Source organism: Ovis canadensis, chromosome 2 (assembly GCF_042477335.2).
Source record: "Ovis canadensis isolate MfBH-ARS-UI-01 breed Bighorn chromosome 2, ARS-UI_OviCan_v2, whole genome shotgun sequence".
Lineage (NCBI taxonomy): Eukaryota > Metazoa > Chordata > Mammalia > Artiodactyla > Bovidae > Ovis > Ovis canadensis.
This window is the reverse complement of record NC_091246.1, coordinates 38,614,053-38,633,161: the sequence shown is the minus strand read 5'-3', so window position 1 is coordinate 38,633,161 and position 19,109 is coordinate 38,614,053. Positions and strand designations below refer to the sequence as shown.

Sequence of the window (19,109 nt, the reverse complement as noted above, 5' to 3'; positions counted from 1 at the left end):
TCTGTCCATGGAATTCTCCAGGCAAGAATACTGAACTGCGTAGCCATTCTCTTCTCCAGGGGATCTTCCCAATCCAGGGATCGAACCCAGGTCTCCTGCATTGCAGGAGGATTCTTTATCATTTGAGCCACCAGGGAAGCCCTCTTTCTTCTTGAAGACCACATTAGAATGTCAATCCATGCAAAGGAATATTAATTTTATCAATTCAGTACAACTCAATACAACAGCCCAGGAGAGGTGAGGGGAGTGGCAGTTAAAATGAAGAAGAAAAATCAAACAGTGCCAAAGAATGGCATGTCTCAACCATCCTAACCCAGCACTTCAGATGCCCTAATGGTCAAATTAAGAAATAAGGGGTCATCTGGCCCCTGATGGGGGGAAACCAAACTCAAGAACATTCTATAAATTACACAAAGGACAAATTCAGGAAATAAAGAACTGGAGACTTGGAGGAAATGTTTCATTGTTGGTCATGATGATCAAAAGATAATGGTTAACACACGCACACACAGTCACACCTCATCCCCCCCGTCACAGGGCCCCCCACTCGCTGCTGGCGTCTCCGGCCACGCCCTGCAGCCCTCGTTCCACCCAGGACTCTGCCCTTTGCTGGGAATTCTACCGCCTGTTGTTAACTTCCTTCAAGGCGGTGCCCAGATGCTCACTGTGAAGAAAAGCCTAGGGTTTGACCTGGGCTGGGTTGCAATGTCCACGAGTCCTTCATCTTTCTTTCCCCACCTCTCTCCTTCGCTCCCCTCTCCCACCCCATCGTCGTTCCCCTGAAACAAATAGGATGGCTTCACTGGTCAATTCTTTACATGTACAAACACCAAAAGCAGAGGAAACGCCCCTGGCCACCCCCCTCCCCCCAAACCCCAGTGCTGGGAGAGCAGCCAGCGATGGGCCAGGCTGCCTCCGGAACTGCGGAGCTGCTGGAGCTGTCTGGCCATTCTGGAAACTTCTTTGCCTCTGGGCTTTACCTCGAGGCCTCTTCCTTCAGCTCCTTGTTTTTCCGCACCTCCTCCGCGTGCTTGTCCTGGGAGGGAAGGGAGAGAAAAGGTTGGGTCACACTGACTACCCTGGGATAAAGAGAGACCAAGGGGCTGGAGGGCTGAAGCAAACAGTGTGGTCACCACTGGCCACCACAGGAAGAGACACGCAGGGTCTGCAAAGGCATCTTGAGAAGGGGCCAGATGAGGCAGGTGAGCCTGGCAGGAGACAGGTGAGCGAGCTGCTGGTGCCTCTGGCCCCAGGATGCTCGTTACCTGGGAACAACTTCCCTGGGGGACCCACCTGGCAGGGACCATCAGCCTCTGCCACCCTCACCTGGCCGTCTGGGGGCTGATTACTAGGCTTGACCTAATGCCGGGAGTAGCTCAGGAGAACTCACTGCAGGTGGCCCCTACACACAGGCAACTGGACTGCCCTTGTGTTTCCGGTCCACCTCTTTAGTGAAGGTTTTCTTAAGCCCCTGGATGAAAGACGAGGGCTTGTAAAGCATAAATCAAATAAAGGATTTTGGAAAATGTCCAGTTCCACAAAGTGTGATAAAGAATCTTCTTTTGTTTCTTGAAAGTGAGTGTTAGTCATTCAGTGGTATCCAGCTCTTTGTTTCCCTACCAGGCTCCTCTGTTCATGAATTCTCAGGCAGGGATACTGGAGTGGGTTGCCATTCCCTTCTCCAGGGGACCTTCCCAACCCAGGGACTAAACCCTGGTCTCCTGCATTGCAGGCAGATTCTTTACTGTCTGAACCATCAGGGAAGCTCCCTTTGTTTCTGAGCATCATCAAACCAAACAATGGGCTCTGACTTCAAAGGCCCATCAGCTGTGTGACCTTGACCAACTCACTTCACTGATCAGGCTCAGGGAGGGCCACAGACATCACGGTGGCTCAGTGGTAAAGAATCCACCTGCAATACAGGAGACCTGGTTTCAATCCCTGGGTCGGGAAGATCCCCCTGGAGGAAGAAATGGCTACCAGTATTCTTGCCTGGAAAATTCCACAGACAGAGGAGCCTGGCAGGCTACTGTCTGTGGGGTCACAAAGAATCAGACGTGACTTAGCCACTAAACAACAAATGGAAAGGAAGCTCTTTTACCTCTAGAATTCTGTGATTTGGGGGTTCACCTCTAGGGCTTTTCATGGTCTACTTTCCATCCCTGATCATGGTGAAGACATCTGGGTCCTCCTTGTGGGCAGGGAGCAGGCCTTTTCCTCTTTGTATTAGTATCTCCCAGTTCCTCAACTTGCACCATGCACATAATAGATGCTTATTAAAGTGTGTCTCTGCCAGAGCCTTCTATCCATTCACATCCAGGTATGAATCAGCCTGGGGGAGACCCACTGAGGCAGCCCAAGGTCCCAGGAGGTACCTTAGACTACAGATATGTCCCTGGAGAGACCCTAGAACTTTCCATGGCCCTGGAGAAAGCATGGGGAATGGTACATCTAGGGCAGTGGTTCTCAACCTTGCCACATATCAGCATGATCTTGGAAGCTTATTAAACTGAGGCCCTACATGGACACAGGGGAGGGTGGAGTGGAGGGCAGGATGAACTGGGAGAGTAGCATTGACTTATGTGGACTACCATGTGTAAAATGGCTAGTAAGAAGCTGCTGTATGACACACGGAGCTCAGCTCAGTGCCCTGTGATGACCCAGAGGAGTGAGATGGAGGGGTACTGGGAGGAAGACTCAAGAGGGACAGGTTGTATGTGTTCGTATAGCTGATTCATTTTGCTATACAGCAGAAATTAATTCAACATTGTAAAGCAATTATACTCTAATAAAAAATTTTAATATGAAAAAAAACCCACTGAGATCCTCAGGCACCATCCCTAGAGAGCCAAGATTGGTGGGTCTGGGGTTAGGGTCCAGGTACCTATAGTTTTCAACTTTACACCAGGTAAGTCTGGTGCTGACACTTGGTGACTCACACAAGTACTGATGCAGAGGCATTGCTATAGGTGCCTAGCAGAGCAGACACCACATAGCTATCTCATCCTACCTCCCGTCTTCACCAGTGGGCAAAGGTGAAGAGGGGTCAAGAGCCCAGAGGAGTGAGGCCCACCCACACATCTGCTCTAACATCGTGCTCATTTGAGGCTTATCTCACCCCCACAGCTCTTCCTCCAGACCTTGGACTTTCCCAGCCTCTCTCTCTCTATTCCCTATATCTGCTCACTGGACGGATCCCTAGGTTCCTGGACTCCCTTTCCCTGGCCTCCAAGTGACTCCTTATCTGACAAAAGGCTGGCAGGATGCTTGTGGTCTGGTCTTCCTGAAACAAGCATAGAAAGAGCCACCTAGACTCATAGTCAAAGAACTCGGTTCTGTTCCCAGCTCCATTGCTTAGTGGCTATGTGATGCTGGGCAAGTCATTGGACCTTCTTCTGACATGGATTCTTACTGGTAAAATAAGGATAATGCCCGTCCTTCTCATTGCATTGTGAGGATAGGGTATGATAAAATAAAAGTGTTTTGCAGTCTTTCAAATTGTATATCGTGACTTTATCCTCAGGATTTGTCTCAGGTTTAGCCTGAGTGCCCAGGCCACATCCTGTCCCAATCCCTGACTTCTTTTTCCTGCAAGAGTTTGTTCCTACCCATCTCTCAATAACTGAGGAAGCCTGAAATCAGACCCAGAACACTTCCCTCCCATCTGATACTTATGGAGGGCTCGTTGCCCCCCGAAGGATGGAGAAAGAGAGTGGATGGGGGTTGCCACATGCTGGCCAGCTGCAGGGCCTACACAACATCCAGATCCCCTGTGAAGAAACCAGATCTTTCTAGTAGCTGTGCCAAGGGCCTGAGACTCTAGGTAGATGGGCAGGAAGGAGCGGAGACCACGCTGCTCACCATGGGATGAGGCCACCGATCGGGTCCCGGGAGTCACCGCGCGGCAGGCGGCGCCTGGAAATAAAACACAGAGCTGGAGCTCTCCCAGGAGCCGCAGGAGAAACTGGGGCAGCCTCGGGACTCAGGAAATGAGGCCAGTGTGTTCTCAGCAGTATGGGCTGTGCTTCTGCTGACACGCGGGACCAACCCCCATCTCTCACGTTTCTCTTTTCAGGTGACATCGTTAGGTTTATTGACAAAAGGCAGAATATTGGAGAGACCGGTGACTCACTCAGCCCACATCAAGAGGTCCGGAGAGGATCATGTTTCCTGCTCAGTGGGCAGCTCAGCTGGTTATGCCTGTGGCCTCAAGCCAAGAGCTCAAGTCAGCATCTTTCATTAAATCCAATCAGGGCATTTAAGGATGAAGCCAGGAATGTACAAAAGCATTCGACAGGCTTCCTCTGGAAGATAAGTGGTCTAATCTCCCTCGGACAATAAGAAATTTCAGTTGTGTAGCTGGGAAATTCATCCCCCCAAGGAATTCATGGTTTTTGGTTCGTTGGTTCATGGTTCTTGGCTCGGTTTATGGTTCTTGCCTGCCATCTCCCAAGTAATCCCTTGGAACTCTCTAAGGATCTAACCTAACAGAAATGTGGCCACTCCTGCCTGAGGCTACTTGCTCCCTGAAATGACAGGCATGTCCACTGTACTTGCCGTGGAAGGAAGAGCAAGTCCAGGAGTCTCCTCTCCAATCCAAGGCCTCTTACCTTCTCTTGCAGCCGTTCCAACATGGCAGCAAGGTGGGCCTCCCGGTTCTCCTTATTGGATTCCATCTTCTGGGCCAGTTTTTCCTTTGCCATCTTGATGAAGTTGTTGTTTTCCTCGATGGCTTTTTGGATCACCTCCCGCTCGTGTTCTCTCTTCTCTGCCAGGTGCTTCAGGAGCTCTGCTTCCTGGTACTGTGGGAGCATGAAGTGAAAAGGAGGCCCTTGCAGGTGAGCAAGCCAGGGTGTGATTTTATCATCATAACTTAAAAGCTGCACACCCAGAGTGCACACCTCCTCCCTGAGCCTAGGCCCCTGGCCTGCTGGCAGGAAGCAATGATGCTTCTTGGGTTCTCCCACTGGGCTCTCAGTCCTCTTTTTCTCATTGCCATCATTCATCCATCTATCCATCCATTCGTTCATTCACAAAAAAGTGATCAATACAGTGTAGCAGGCATTATTCTAGCAACTTGGGAAAGAAAAAAAAAAAAGTCTAGTAGAGACAAATCATATATAAATAACTCTAACCCAGGCTAGCGTGTGACATATGCCTTGAGAGGCAGAAATGAAGCGCTATAGGCATTCAAGGGTGATCATCATTTTCAGCTTCAAAGTCGAAGGAACGCTTACACAGAAACGGCACTGGAGTTGAACCATAAGAATCCATAGAAAGCAAGGAAGGCATACCAAGGGGTGAAAGTATCGGGTTGGCCAAAAAATTCTTTGGGGTTTGTCATAAGCACTAACCAAAAACCCAAACCAGCTTTTTGACCAACCCGATATACCATGCCATGACCTTCTTCCGTCTCCCCCAGTTAAGGACCCCTTTCCTTAATGCTCCAGCCTTTCCTTAAATCCATAGTGTTGGCCCCGGTCACTATAAGGTCACCCCTTGGAGGCATGTAATATAGCATCTTCTTCCCCTAAGCAAGTTCCTAAACACCTGGGGCTTTTACATCTTTGTTTCTCTCCATAGTGTCTCATTCCCTTCCTGGTATCTGGAGGTGCTGCCCTCATATCTAGAGGTTGGTGGTGACTCAACTCCAGCTCACAACCTGTCTTCTTCAACTTCCTCCCCATCCTTACAGGGAATATAAGGAGAGCCACTTACCTTCCTCCGCTCCTCAGCTGCTTCCAGTTTCTTCTGGATTTCTTCCAGAGATGGGTCTCGCCGTCTGGGAAGGGAGGCATTGAACTCAGGCACCCCATCAAAGGAGGGTGGCTTCAGGATGACTTCAAAGGACTGACCGGAGGTGCATTTATTCAGCTCGATGATTTCCATGTCAGAAATGACGCACCAGTTCAGGTCCACTGTGTCTGCTGCAGAGAACAGAAAAGGGGCTGCTCACTCCTCCTTGAAGACCATATGAGCCCCCCTATAGCATGCACTCATATGAGGGAGGGCCAGGGTCCCCAAGGCTGACCAAAGGCCAGGGTTCTGGGTCTGTCCTGAACATAGCACCCAAGCTCGCTGGGCTCTGATGGGGCTGGAGTGGGCAGCCACTGGAGGGTCTCTGGCTCTAAGAGCAGGAGCCCCAGGACAGGGGATTTCTAATCATGGCTGTAGCAACTGCCTTTGTTTTGCTTCTGCCACTAGGGTGCCCATTTAGCTGGGCTGTTGCTCAAACTGGCTTGCCTGGGAAATTCCATGGACAGAGGAGCCTGATGGACTTCAGCCGTGGGGTCTCAAAGAGTTGGGCACAACTAACACTTTCAGTTTCAAATTGGTGCACTTGGAGGCATTCACCACCCACCGCCCATCGACTCCTCACCACACTACAGATCTGATGCTCGGCCTGAGGACCTCTCCCCCCACCCCCTCCTACCCTGCTCTCTTCTTTCTCTCCAGTCAGCACTGTCTCTCCGCTGGCTCTCATCTTTTCTCCTACACTGTCTCCCACACCAGCCTAAACAGAAAAAACAATCTCAGGTGACCCGAGCATTCCCATCTCTCATTTCCAGACCAAACCCCTACCTTCCTTTTAAGCCCCAGGAAATTAAGAGGTGACCTGGCTTCCCCAACCACCAACCCCCCTCAATCAGGACATGGCCAATCAATGTTCCTTGTCCGCATCCTGGGACCTGTCACAGGGCTCGGGCAACACAGCCATCCCAGAAACTCCTTGAGTGGCCAAAGCACAGAAGTCCCTTCCCACCTCTGGACTCGCTCAGAGCATTCTTAACCCTTCACTAAAGAGACAATGGGCCAGGGTGTCTGGTGATTGACACATGACTGTCCCTCTTCTAGGCTAGGTGTCCCTGAGGGCAGACTCTGCCTACTTGGCCTCTACATCTTCCACCACATTTGTTTGTCACACAGGTGAACAAAAGCTGAGATCAAGGGCACTCTGAGAGGGTCTGACTCAGACCCTCAGCTGCTGTCTGGTCTCCCGGGTTGCAGCCTCACCCCCACCATCATGTTGCACATAGACCCCCCAGAATCAGCTGCGGTGACTTTACTGGCTCTGGGAAAGAAACTGTGATGTAGGGTGGAATCTCGGGAAACTAGGGTGGGTATGCTGGGCTCCTGGAGACAAGCTACAGGAAGCCTCAGTCCCTAGTCCCCCAACGGTGGCCCTCATGTACCTTCATATTTATAGGATGACTTATTCAGGGGGTCGGCCAGGAAGCAGGAGCAGAACAAGGACACCAGCGGGAGCTCCTTCATCTTCTCCTTGTAGGCTGTGGAAACACAGACAGGTGAAGAGGGCGAACCCCTTCCTAGACTCAGAAACAGACCCCGGGGCTCACCAGGCTCCACAGAGGCACCCAAACCACCCAGACCCTTGCACGGTGACGCAGCCCTTTCCGCCCTGAGCAGCTCTCTTTAGAATCCCTGTGTATGATTTGGACCCACTTCTGCCCACCTATGAGAACCTGAGCCTGCCAGAGCTCCCAGAGGACCCTATCCTCTCGCCAGTGCATCATCTCCCTTTGTGATACTGAACGCAAAATATGCCCTCAGGTATGGACCCCGATGGCTTCCCAGGTCTCAGTGATAAAGAATGCAGGAGACTTGCAGGAGATGCAGGTTTGACCCCTGGGTCAGGGAAAATCCCCCGGAGAAGAAAATGGCAACCCGCTTCAGTATTCTTGCCTGGGAAATCCCATGGACAGAGGAGCCTGGAGGGCTACAGTCCTTGGGGGTCGAAAAGAGTCAGACATGGCTGAGCGACTAAACAGCAACAACATGGACCCCAAGCACCAGTGCCCTCAGGCCAGCGTGCACCCTGGACCTCTGCCTATTTCCCCCACATGCCCAGGATATTCCATTCCTTTCACTCTAGGATAGAGGCAACACGCTCTCCGTTCTCAAGGTACTTGGCAGTACTGTGAGGGCAAAGAAGGCCACCACCGTTCCTGTGATCCTGTCCTTCCCTGGGTGACAAGGTTAGGCTGTGAGCCTTCCCTGGTCATCCCAATGCAGTGGTCAAAGCCAAAAGGGCTGGTGTCCCTCCGTGAGGGCTGGACACATACCCCCACCCCTATCTGGTCACTCTGTGTCTGGAGAGGGTTTGGAAACCAAGAGGTCATGTTTAGAGCTGATGTTTTTTCCACACCACTCGGCTTAGAGGATCTTAGTTCCCCAACAAGGGCTCGAACCTGGGCCCTCAGAAGTGGAAGCATGGAGTCCTAACCACTGGACCACCAGGGAAGTCCCTAGAGCTGATATGTTGAGTCCAGTCCAACCCAACTCCTCCAGGCCCTGGTGTGTGCTCCTGTCAGTCCCTTCCCCACCCCCAATGCCGCAACTCACCCCTCATTTCCTTTTACAAATTGAAAGCAGGGTTAACTGCAAAAATATTACATAGCCATTGTAGAAAACAAAAAACACACTCAGATGAGTAAAAGGAAGACAAACTCAGCTAGGATCCCACCCACCACCCAGAGATAAACTCTTTAACCCTTAGGTGCATTTCCTGTCAGCCTTGTATCTTCTCTGTGCACAAGTAAGTACAAACACGTGCTTACAGAAATATCCTGTGTTGTGGTGCCCATAACATAGGTGGGTTTTTGTACTTACCAGCAAGGGTCATGTTTTCCAGAATGTGAGAGCTGAGTCCTAGTGAAAGTCAAGGTAAGTCTGCTGCCAGCTCAGGACACTGTCACAAATCCAAAATATAAGAGCATTTTAGCTGACAGGGTGTTCACATGAGGAAGGTCTTTATACAACCAGGGAGGAAATTTCAGGATCATCTGTCCCCCACCTCCAGGCTGAATTTCCCTTCCCCAAACACCAAGCCACCTCTTCCACATCACCCCAGTTAAGTTCAGTTTCCAAGCACAATAAGAGTTTCATCATTGACTTCCCAATCTCAAGACCCCTCAAGCCTCAAACACAGATTTCCCCAAACTGAATGTATCAGTAGATGTTCATCTGTCTCCTTGTGCAGCTCAGTGGCCTGGTCCAAGGCAAAGGTTGGACCCTAAGTCAGAATCACCTGGGACATATTCACAAAATAACTCTGTGCCTTGAATTTCTCTTACACTCACCCTGGACCTTCCTGTCCAGACCATATGACAGTGGACAGAGGATATAAAAATACCTCTTCAGTGTGGTACATGTATACAGTGGAATATCAACTGTAAAAAGGAATGAAAGTGGGTCATTTGTAAAGACATTGATGGACCTAGAGTCTGTCATACAGAGTGAAGTAAGTCAGAAAGATTCATCTGGTACAGATGAATCTAATGAAGGGAAGAACTTGAGATGCAGATGGAGGGAACGGACATGTATGTAGCGAATGGACATTTGGACACAGGTAGGGAGAGGTGGGGTGGGATGAACTGGAGATTAGAATTGACATATATACACTAACCATGTGTAAAACAGATAGAGAGTGGGAACCTACTGTATAATGCAGGCAGTTCAGCCTGGTGCTCTGTGATGACCTAGAGGGGTGGGATGGGGGTGGGCATGGGCGGGGGGAGGTCCAAGAGGTAGGGGATATATGTATACATACAGTTGATTCACTTTGTTGCACAGCAGAAATCAACACAACATTGTAAAGCAAATATATTGCAGTTTTTAAAAAAGAATATTAAGAGTATAGTTATTCTATGATGTCATAATAAAATGAAATACATTTCTTTTAGAAAACCTAAAGAAAAATCCAACAAATTAACCTCTTCGGTTGCCCCCTCACCTTCTTTGGCTCATTTCCAGAACCACTGTCCTAAGCACTGCTTGACCCCCTTTAAGACAATCCTAGACTATGAAAAGGAACAAATATTGAATATTAATGTGATCATCATGTGATTCATGCAGAGATGGAAATCAGCATTGGGGATTACTGCAGGACCACAGAGACAGCGCTTTAGACTCTGCATGAGGTCCTGGGAGCTAGAAAGGACCCCTGGTGTTAGCAGCACCAGTACTGAGTCTTAAATTATGAGTCAAAATTAAGCAGGACCTTTTTCTGGGAGAATAGCACATGCCAGAGTCAGGGAGGGAGACTTCCCTGATGGCCCAGTGGTTAAGACTTCTGCGATCCCAGTGCAAAGGGCCTGGGTTCTATCTCTGCTTAGGGAATTAGATCCCACACGATGCAACTGAAGATCTTGCATGCTGCAGCTGGTATCCAGCAGAGCCAAACAAATGAACACTTTTTTTTTTTTTAATAAAAGAGAGTCAGAGTGAGAAAGCTATGGGGGTACCAAGCTGATTGATGCTGGACCAGAAAGTGTGAAGGAGGAGGTGAAACAAGAGAGGCAGGAAGGAAACAGACTGGAGCGTGTCTGGAGGACAGATAGAAGGCAATAGGATACTGAAACCTTCTATCTGGTGGAGTGAGGGACAACCAGCAGTGAGCCCACCATCATGGGCACCACTCAATCCTTGGTTGCTGTGATGGTTCATTCTTGTGTCAACTTGACTGGGCTAAGAGAGATGGCCAGATGGCTGGTAAACAACATCCTTGGGTGTGTCTGTGAGGGTGTCTCTAGAAGAGGTGAGCATTTGAGTCAAGAGACTGCACAAAGAAGATGGGCATCACCCAGTCTGAGTGGGCATCACCCAATTTTTTGAGGGCCAGAGTAGAACACAACGGTGGAGAAAGGGAGGATTTTCTTGGCTTGAGCTAGGACATCCATCTTCTCCTGCCCTCAGGCATGGGAGCTCCTGGTTCTTTGGCCTTTAGACTTGGACTAGGATTACTCAGGATTTTCCTTATGGCACTAGTGGTAAAGAACCCACCTGCCAGTGTGGGAGACATAAGAGATGTGAGTTTGATCCCTGGGTCAGGAAGATCCCTGGAGGAGGGCATAGCAATCCACTCCAGCATTCTTGCCTGGAGAATCCCATGGACAGAGTAGCCTGGTGGACTATAGTCAGTGGGGTCGCAAAGAGTCAGAAATGACTGAAGCGACTAAGCACTCATCCACACAGGATTACACCACCGGCCTTCCCAGGCCTCCAACTTGCAGACAGCTAATAGCGAGAACTTTCAGCCTCCATAATTGCATGAGTCGATCCTTCATGATACATCTCTTTCTATATGTAGCCTACTGGTCTGTCTCTCTGGAGAACCCTGACAAACCCAGTCATCCTCAGTGGTCACTGTGCCAGCAGAAGGTGGCATGAGCTCACTGCCTGCCACCCCAGGAGGGAAAGGGACTCTGAAACCAACTTAGAACCCCTCTCCTTGCTTACTGGGGTGTTTTCCTTCTGTGATCAGAATCAGTACTGACTGGAGATGGGCAGGGGAGTGGATGGGAACAAGAGGCTCCACCCAGGCTTTAAGGCTGGACCAGTGTAGGGTCAGACACAGGCTTCATCTCTCTTGTAGCAGTCACTAGTCACGTCACACATCTAACCTTGTTCTCCCCATCTTAATTCTGCACAGAGCTGTCCAAATAAAATGAGAAAAGCATCCAGCAAAAGGGAGCATTTCATAAATATTAGTTTCCTTTCCTCAGCCTTTTACATCAAGCTCACTACCAGGTATCGCACACCTACAGGTAAGCACTGTCATCCCCGTCTGCACACGAGGAAATAGAGGCTCAGAGGGTTTGTGCAAGTTGCTCAGAGTTGCTCAGCTAGAAAGTGAAAGTGCAGAGATTTGAAACCAGGTCAACCAGACTCGAAGGGCTCTGTTCCCCTCAGGGCCTCTGTGTTCTCCTTGTGCTTTGGAGCCAGAGGTCCCCGCTAGGGCCCCTCCCCATGCAACACAATGGGGCTTTGTCCTCGGAGTCAAGTTGATCCTGGCAGCACCAGTGAGTCCCCGAGCAGAGATGCAGGCAGAATGCCCAGAAACAACAGCTCTGGTCATGAGCTCTGTTGCACACCATCTCCCACTCATGACCAGGCTGTTTGATGGGGCGACTGGGAGAGGGAGTGAGACCTTGCCAGGAGAGGGCACAGCCTCAGACCTCAACCTGGGTAATGGATCAGAAGTGAGGGTGGTCCGCTGGTTAAGACTCTGAGCTTCCACTGCAAGGGGCAAGGCAGGGCAGGTTCCATCTCTGGTGAAGATCCCTCGTGCCACGGGGCAAGGACAAAACAAAAAATTCAATAGAAAAATAAGTAAATACTTGTTTTTAAAAGTGGGGGTCCAAATAGGAAAGAGGGGGCAGAGTAAGTACAACACCCTGAGGAAGAAGGAGACCAAGCTGGGCTTTTTTTGTGAACGTGGCTACCTAGAATCAGGGACCGCGTCCCTTGGCTTGAGCTGAAAATGATAATTAAGACCCTATACTCCTGCAGCATGTGACTGATTATAGTCCTGGTTGCCTACATTATCCCAGTCGATCTTTGCAGGAGGCTGGGCTGGGCTGATAAGACAGGCATTGTCAACTTCACTTTTAGGTGAAGAACTTGGGGCTCAGAGATGTTAAGATTCTTAGCTAAGGGTACACAGCTAGTTGGTGTAGAGCTGGTCCAAGTCTTCTGACTTATAAGCTCATCTCTTATAGCCAGTGGAAGGACTGAATGCTAACTACTGTTTCCTCCATGGTCCTGGGGACTCGGGGGAAGGCAGTCTAACCTCAGGATATGATTTAATAAAGTCTATGTACTAGGTGCTCTCTATACATCAATGAAAGATATTATGCGAGGAGTTTTAATTGCAGGAGAAATCAAGTACAGGTCGGATAGGCAGAGAAGGAAGACAGGGCAGGGAAGAGGAGACTCCTAAAGATGGGCAGAGGGGACTTCCCCAGCAGTCCAGTGGTTAAGATTCTGTGCTTTCAATGCAGGGGGCAAGGGTTCATTCGATCCTTGGTAGGGGAACTAAGATCCCACAGGCCACGCAGTGTGAATAAAACAAAAGAATTTTTTTTAAAGATGAGCAGAGGTATTCATGGCCATGAGATCTGCAGTTGCAAGCTCTCAGTTTCACAGGGTTGAAATCTGCATCATTAAACATGTGTATTTATAGAGCATCTACTATGTGACAAGTGCTTTCACTTTAATTTTCATCATAACCTTGTGATGTAGGTCTTACTACCCCTGTCTTAAAGAGGCGTGAATTGCAGCTCAGAGAGGCTAAATGACATTACCAAGGTCATTCAGCGTAGTGCTTTGAGTGGTGTCCTCGAGCCTAAACTGTCCACATCCTAACCCTTGCAGTTTGGGAATATGACTTCTTTGCACATTTAAGTAAGTTGAATCTCAAGATGAGATCATTCTGTCTGTACAAGTGGTACAAGTGCCCTTATAAGAAACATGCAGGGGAGAGATGCACAGAGAGGACCTTGGGAAGGTGGAGACGGGCTGGAGTGATGCCGCCACAAGCCAAGCAAGGCCTGAAGCACTGAAACTGGAAGAGGCAGGGGAACCCTCCTCTGAGTCTCTGGGCAGAGTAAGACCCTGTTAATATCTTCATTTCTGAACTTCTGGACACCAGAACTGCACGAGGATGAATTTTTGTTGTGTTCAGCTGCTAAGTTTGTGATCATTTGTTACAGTAGCCCAAGCAATCTAATATACTTGATAAGCAACAGGGCCAGGATTCATTCAGATCCATGATTCATTCGTTCATTGTATCTCAGCTACCAGTGTTTTCACATGGTCTGATTTGGTTCTCAGGATAATCTCTGGTACTTCCCTGGTGATCCAGTGGTTAAGACTCTGGGTTCCCACTGGAGGCGACATGAGTTTGATCCCTGCTCGGGGAACTAATGAGCTCCCAAATGTCTTGGAGCTCAATCGAAAAAAAAAAAAAAGATGATCTGTGTATGTGTACCTAAGGTGCATGGTACCCTTATAAATCCTCAGGCCAACAGTCACATCACTTCTACGGCACTCAAGATTCAAAAGAATGTTCTAAGAAAGGATATAACGGTGGGGGCAGGGTGGGGAGAGAAGATTCTTCTGGAAGGGCTCAACAATGCAAAGTGGTCCTGAGTCCCTGGGTAGTGGTGGCCACAGCAGGGAGCCTGACTGCATCCCTAATTAACCTGCGGCATCAATGTGGGTGATGGGCCAGTCCTACTCCCTCCCCAGCACTCAGCCTTGCTGCCTGAGGACCCCAGGTTTCTTGTGGATGACACCCAGATTGGACACTCACAGCTAGAAAGATCTAGTTATGCTAACCCCTGACCTTCAAGCCCTTCGAAGCAGCTCTCCATCCTCTGTTCTCCCATCTTAAACACCAACAGCCCAGGCCATTCTCCTGGGTGCATCCCATGAACCCAAGGGCCCACAGACCAGCCTTAGTTTAGAGACCTGGGTCCTGCACGCTTGTCTCAGTGCTGTGGAATATGTCAAATGGCTTGACAGTGTGGGTCGGGTTGTCAAGTCACAGTAGAATACCTGCAATGGAGTGGGGTCACCAAGCCTATCCAGGGACTACCAGAGAGGGGCAATATGGGTGTTATTGCCAAGGTCAGGGAAGACAGAATGCTAGGAATTCAGGGAGGCAGGTGAAGTTTAAAAGACCATAGAGGCCAGAGTAGGGGGTAAGGCTAAGAGGTCAGGCCCATCAGTGGGAGATTCTATCCAAGACACCAGATATCAGAACATCATCTGACAAAAACCCTTGCTGAGGCACAGCTCTGGCCCTCCCAGAGTCTCCTTGCATGTTTTCTATTAAGGCAGAGGCCAATTCCAGGCCTTGGGTTGCCCCTAAGGAAGACCAGGAAACTGACCATATCCAGCAATAGAAGCTCAAAGGGGCCCACAACAGAATGGGAACGTGTCTCAATCACTCAGCCGATAGCCACAGAACCAGAGCCAGAGTTCAGGACCACAGCCTCCCAGTCGCCCCCACCTCCCCCATCCCATCCCCTGGTGCTCACTCCCACACATTTCTGACGGGTGCAGACTTGTTGTTGGAGAGGCAGGGCCTCCCTGGGCAGCCCAACCCCTGCGCTGTCAGGTACGGTCAAGCTCAGCCAGTGGCGAGAGGACTCACGCTTCAGGTAGCAAAGGTGAGAGGCTGATGGGGTTATGATGCAGTGTGGCTTCTGCCGTGCTTCTAGTCTTGCAGTGGCTCTGGAACTTGCTTGTGTGCTGGGTGTGTGGACTGGTTTTACTGGTGAAACAGAGAGGGCCCTCTGGGCTGCATGCAGGATGCACTGGGACCAGTTACTAGACTAGGAATAGGAAGATCAGAGACCTCCAGACCAGGGAAAGGTACTCTATCTTCTATTCAGTAGGAAGCCACTGGCATCTTTTGAATATAAAGAGTAAAAATGGTGATGCTGAGGATCATTGCAATAATAACAGCTACCACTTCTTGGGCACCTCCTTGGTACCAGAAAAATCATAGGCATTATCTCAATTTTATTTTCTGAGGTCCTTTTATAATGAGGAAATTGGAGCTCAACAGAGTCAGGTTAATTACACTAAGTCCTACCGGTAGTAAGGGGCAAATCTGGACTTTTCAGTCTAAAACCCATCTCTCTCTTTAGATTATACTGCTAGTGCAAAAAGATTCATTTGGGCAGCACCAGCTTGGGGAAAAGATTAGGAGAAGACTAGAAGCTGAGATGAGGCACAAAGGGATGAGGGTCTGCCTAAATGAGCTAACCCCTGGACTGTTTGCATCCCACGCCGCACTGTTTTCCCATTTGCAAACTGGTCCCTACTCTTAGTCCAGCTCCAGCATCTCAGAGTCTGTGTATGGAAAAGCAAGCATTCACACATTTTTGTTGATGGATTGAACCATTAGCACAATTAGTAAAATTAATCAGTTAGCAATAATCCCACCGAGCTGAGGTCCAGGTCATCAGAAGACACAGAAGGAGGAAATCTTGGTTGAGTGTAGGGCAGCCGACCATGAAGATCTAGAATCAAGGCTGTTGACAGAGGAGGGATCTCTTGGTGGGAGGAAAAAATGAAAGTGAAGAGATCAGAGCCTCAGTTCCCCCCAGAACATGAAAATGTCAGGGAAGGAAGAACTGGCCATCACTAGCTAAGGAATTCTCAACTAGGGGCAACCTCACTCCTGGGAAATATATGTGACTTTTGGAGGATTGTTTGACTGGAGGTGCTACAGGCCTCCCTGTGGTACCAGGTAGCCTAAATGTCCTTCGTGGTACACAACAATCACACACAACCAATGACTGTCCCTTCCATAATGCCAATGTGTTCCTCCCTGGGGACTGGGTTTCTAGATGCCGCACTGAGTTGGTGGCAGAGATGGAACCAAACCTCTGAATTCCAGAGTCAGTGCTTTTCCCTTTCTCCTCCCACACAACAGGAACATCCCATAAGGTGGTGGGGGGAGACTTGGGGGGCCCACCAGAGCCACTGATGGTGATAGGGATGCTGAAGAACTTTTTTACAAGATGAGAAATGGTGACTTGTGCCCTCAGGCTTTCTATAAATTAATCAATAGCCAAGAGCCAACAGAGAAGAGCATCCAGCTCTCAGATGCCATGTGGCCATTCACTGGGTGAATGGCACCCCGGAGGCATCTCTGACCATCCATATGACCTGAGTGAACAAGCATTTTATTTGTCACTGCAAGCTCTGCCCAGAAAATGCCATCAAAATGTGTCAAATCCCCTGTAGACTATTTTCCAGAGGAAAAAAGCTAATGTGCATCCAAATGGTTTGAATAGAGTGGTCCCTGGCAAGAGTGTTCAGAGATAGTAGAAGAACTCATAGAATCATGCTGTGGAAGCTCTGAGTTCTGACCCAGTTCCTTTAACCACAAGCAGTAGAGGAAGCTGGCTCTTTTGATTTGTGCCAATTACCAGAATTTTTTAAAGTTCTGTTGAAATTATAACATTAACCTAAAATACAATGCACGAGCTGCCTAAATGTCATGGAATCATATCATGTCCATTCAGTAAACCTGGTTATTTCATGTTGATCCAAAGGCTCTGACTGGCAGTCATGTGTCTCATTTGGGTTTTCTTTAAAAGAAGAGATAATTATTTTTTCATGATTGTGGTTTTCATTCTTTCCACAATATTTGTTGAATATTTAATTCCATGCCCAAGCCCTCAGCCAGGTCCTAAAATAACCAAAAGGGTTTTCGATAAGGAAAAAAATGAATGGGTCCCCTGGGTGTGAATTTAGAGTCTTGGAATTTCTGCTAGCCTTGGGCAAGTCTCTGGCAGTAATAAGGACCATGTTATAAAGGGAGAAAGAGTAGGTATTAGGGTATGGGCCAAGAACGGACGGTTGAGGCTTGCAGAGAGACACTAGACAAAGCAGAATAGAGTCATTCCTCCAGATCCATGGGGGAATCTGTTCCAGGAGACCTGTGGATACCAAAATCCCTGGATACTCAAGGCCTTGGTGTGGTTCAGTGGGCCCTGCCTGTCTGTGTATGTGCAACCTGTGATTTTAAGTGATGTGGGGAACTGACGAGTGTCTGATCAGCACCTGCTTAGGTCTGCTTCTGAGGCTCCAAGGGGAAGAAATGGTGGGAGCCCTGGCCAAGAATAACCTCCAGACTGTCCCTAGCAGGCTGAGAAATGCAGCTTCATTTCCTAGAAACGGTGCTTCTAGGAAATAAGGAGCCATCACCGGCTGGCAAATGCAGAGCTCTGATGGTCTAAGTCTGAGGGGCCCCTGCTTGTTGTTGGCAAGCCAGAGGAGGAAAATTAAGTCTGGAAAACAGACAGCCCCAAATAATCCACAGTGAAGGTGCTTTGGGGGCTAGTTTTATTTTCCATTCAATAGATACGAGAGAATCAACATACTAGAATATGAATCAGGCACATGGAGGAGTTGACACATACACACTCATGGTACTAAGTATAAAATAGATAACTAATGAGAGCCTGCTGTATACTCAGGGAACTCTACCCAATGCTCTATGGTGACCTGAATGGGAAGGAAATCCAAAAAAGAGGGGATATATGTATACACGTATAGCTGACTCAGTTTGCTTTACAGCAGAAACTAACAAAACATTGTAAAGCAAATATAATCCAATAAAAAAAATTTTTTTAAGCATAGAAACACACACACACACACACACAAGTCAGGGGCATGGGCTTCTGTGAAGCGTTGCTGGATGGAGAACAAGGAACTGGGACCCAGCTCTGTGTCACATCCTGGGGTCAAAGCCTTTGGAAGCATCAGCACATAGAGAAAGTCCCTGTAATCTTACTCCTAGTCACAATAGGAAGGTTTCATAGTGCTTTACAGCTTGCCAGGCACTTTCATGTGTGTGTGTGTGTATTTGTATATATATATTCCTTTTACTGATAATGTTTTAATTACAGACATATTAATACATTTCAGAATATCTATGTGACAGAGAAAAGGAAACGAATCTCTGGCATTTTGCTACTCTATTGGTATTTCCTTCTAGTTTCTGTTTATGTCTATTGTTTTTACATTGTTATCATCACTTTTATCCTTTCATTCTCTCTAAATTCTATCCAACAGGTACTATTAAACCCACTTAACAGACGATCAATTCAGGAAGGTGACTTGATTTGCCTAAAATCATAAAAGTCGAAAATCATAAAGATGAGATTTATGGGATCCCATAAAGATGGGATTTATCAAAGTCTTCCTATATTGGGTTGGCCAAAGATTCATTCAGATTTTCCCGTAAGATGTTATGGACAGTGCAGAATGAACTTTTTGGTCAGCCCAACATCACAGTTCCGTGGTACTTCCTGAGACTCGAGGCCAAGTGTAAATGTAAGGAAGATGAATGATTGCCTGGGGCATGTGTTTGAAGGGCACACCAGAGCTTGCCTGTCCCAACTCTCCCTCCCAGCCACAAGTACCCTAGTCTCAACACTGAGCCCTCTTTTGCGTTAGGCATTGCCTCAAAAAGTCCCTGTTAAAATGCACACACATGACCTACCAAGTGCAATCAATTAAATCATTTTCACTGTCAACAGAGAACAAGCAACAGATTTGGGAACACTTCCAGGAGTCAAGTTCTGTGCCCATAAATGGGAGGAGCCATGGAGATCTTACAGTGCTTCTGGTTCACATCTATGTTCAGATGAGAAGACAGAGGACCCAAGAGGTCCAGTGTTGTTCCCAAGACTGAGTAGGAGGGGCAGAGCCTGGTTTCTGGCCCCACATCTAGCTACATGAGAGGGAGACTCTCCTCTTTTGCAATATTACTCCGGTTT

At 48.5% G+C, this 19,109-nt stretch overlaps 2 protein-coding genes across 5 annotated transcripts in view; both read right to left on the bottom strand.

Annotated features, from left to right (window-relative positions):
- Positions 1-446: 446 nt before the first annotated feature.
- STMN4 (stathmin 4) lies at positions 447-8,715 on the bottom strand. 4 transcript variants are annotated; one of them, XM_069575939.1, is made up of 7 exons: positions 8,632-8,715; positions 7,194-7,289; positions 6,434-6,514; positions 5,719-5,927; positions 4,611-4,802; positions 3,862-3,915; positions 447-1,036 (listed from the first exon to the last, which is right to left on the bottom strand). In XM_069575939.1, exons 1-6 carry the CDS (start codon positions 8,642-8,644, stop codon positions 3,895-3,897), a joined length of 612 nt encoding a protein of 203 aa, XP_069432040.1. In that variant the 5' UTR covers positions 8,645-8,715; the 3' UTR covers positions 447-1,036; positions 3,862-3,894. The 4 variants fall into 4 exon arrangements, with proteins under 4 accessions (XP_069432040.1, XP_069432039.1, XP_069432042.1 ...); XM_069575938.1 differs by lacking the exon at positions 3,862-3,915; XM_069575941.1 differs by lacking the exon at positions 6,434-6,514.
- The window catches only part of TRIM35 (tripartite motif containing 35), a 59,928-nt gene continuing 49,450 nt past the window's right edge, over positions 8,632-19,109 (bottom strand). The window contains exon 5 of the mRNA XM_069575935.1: positions 8,632-8,710. Within this exon, the coding sequence (XP_069432036.1) occupies positions 8,671-8,710 (40 nt within the window). The 3' untranslated portion in view covers positions 8,632-8,670. The remainder of the gene's footprint in view (positions 8,711-19,109) is intronic.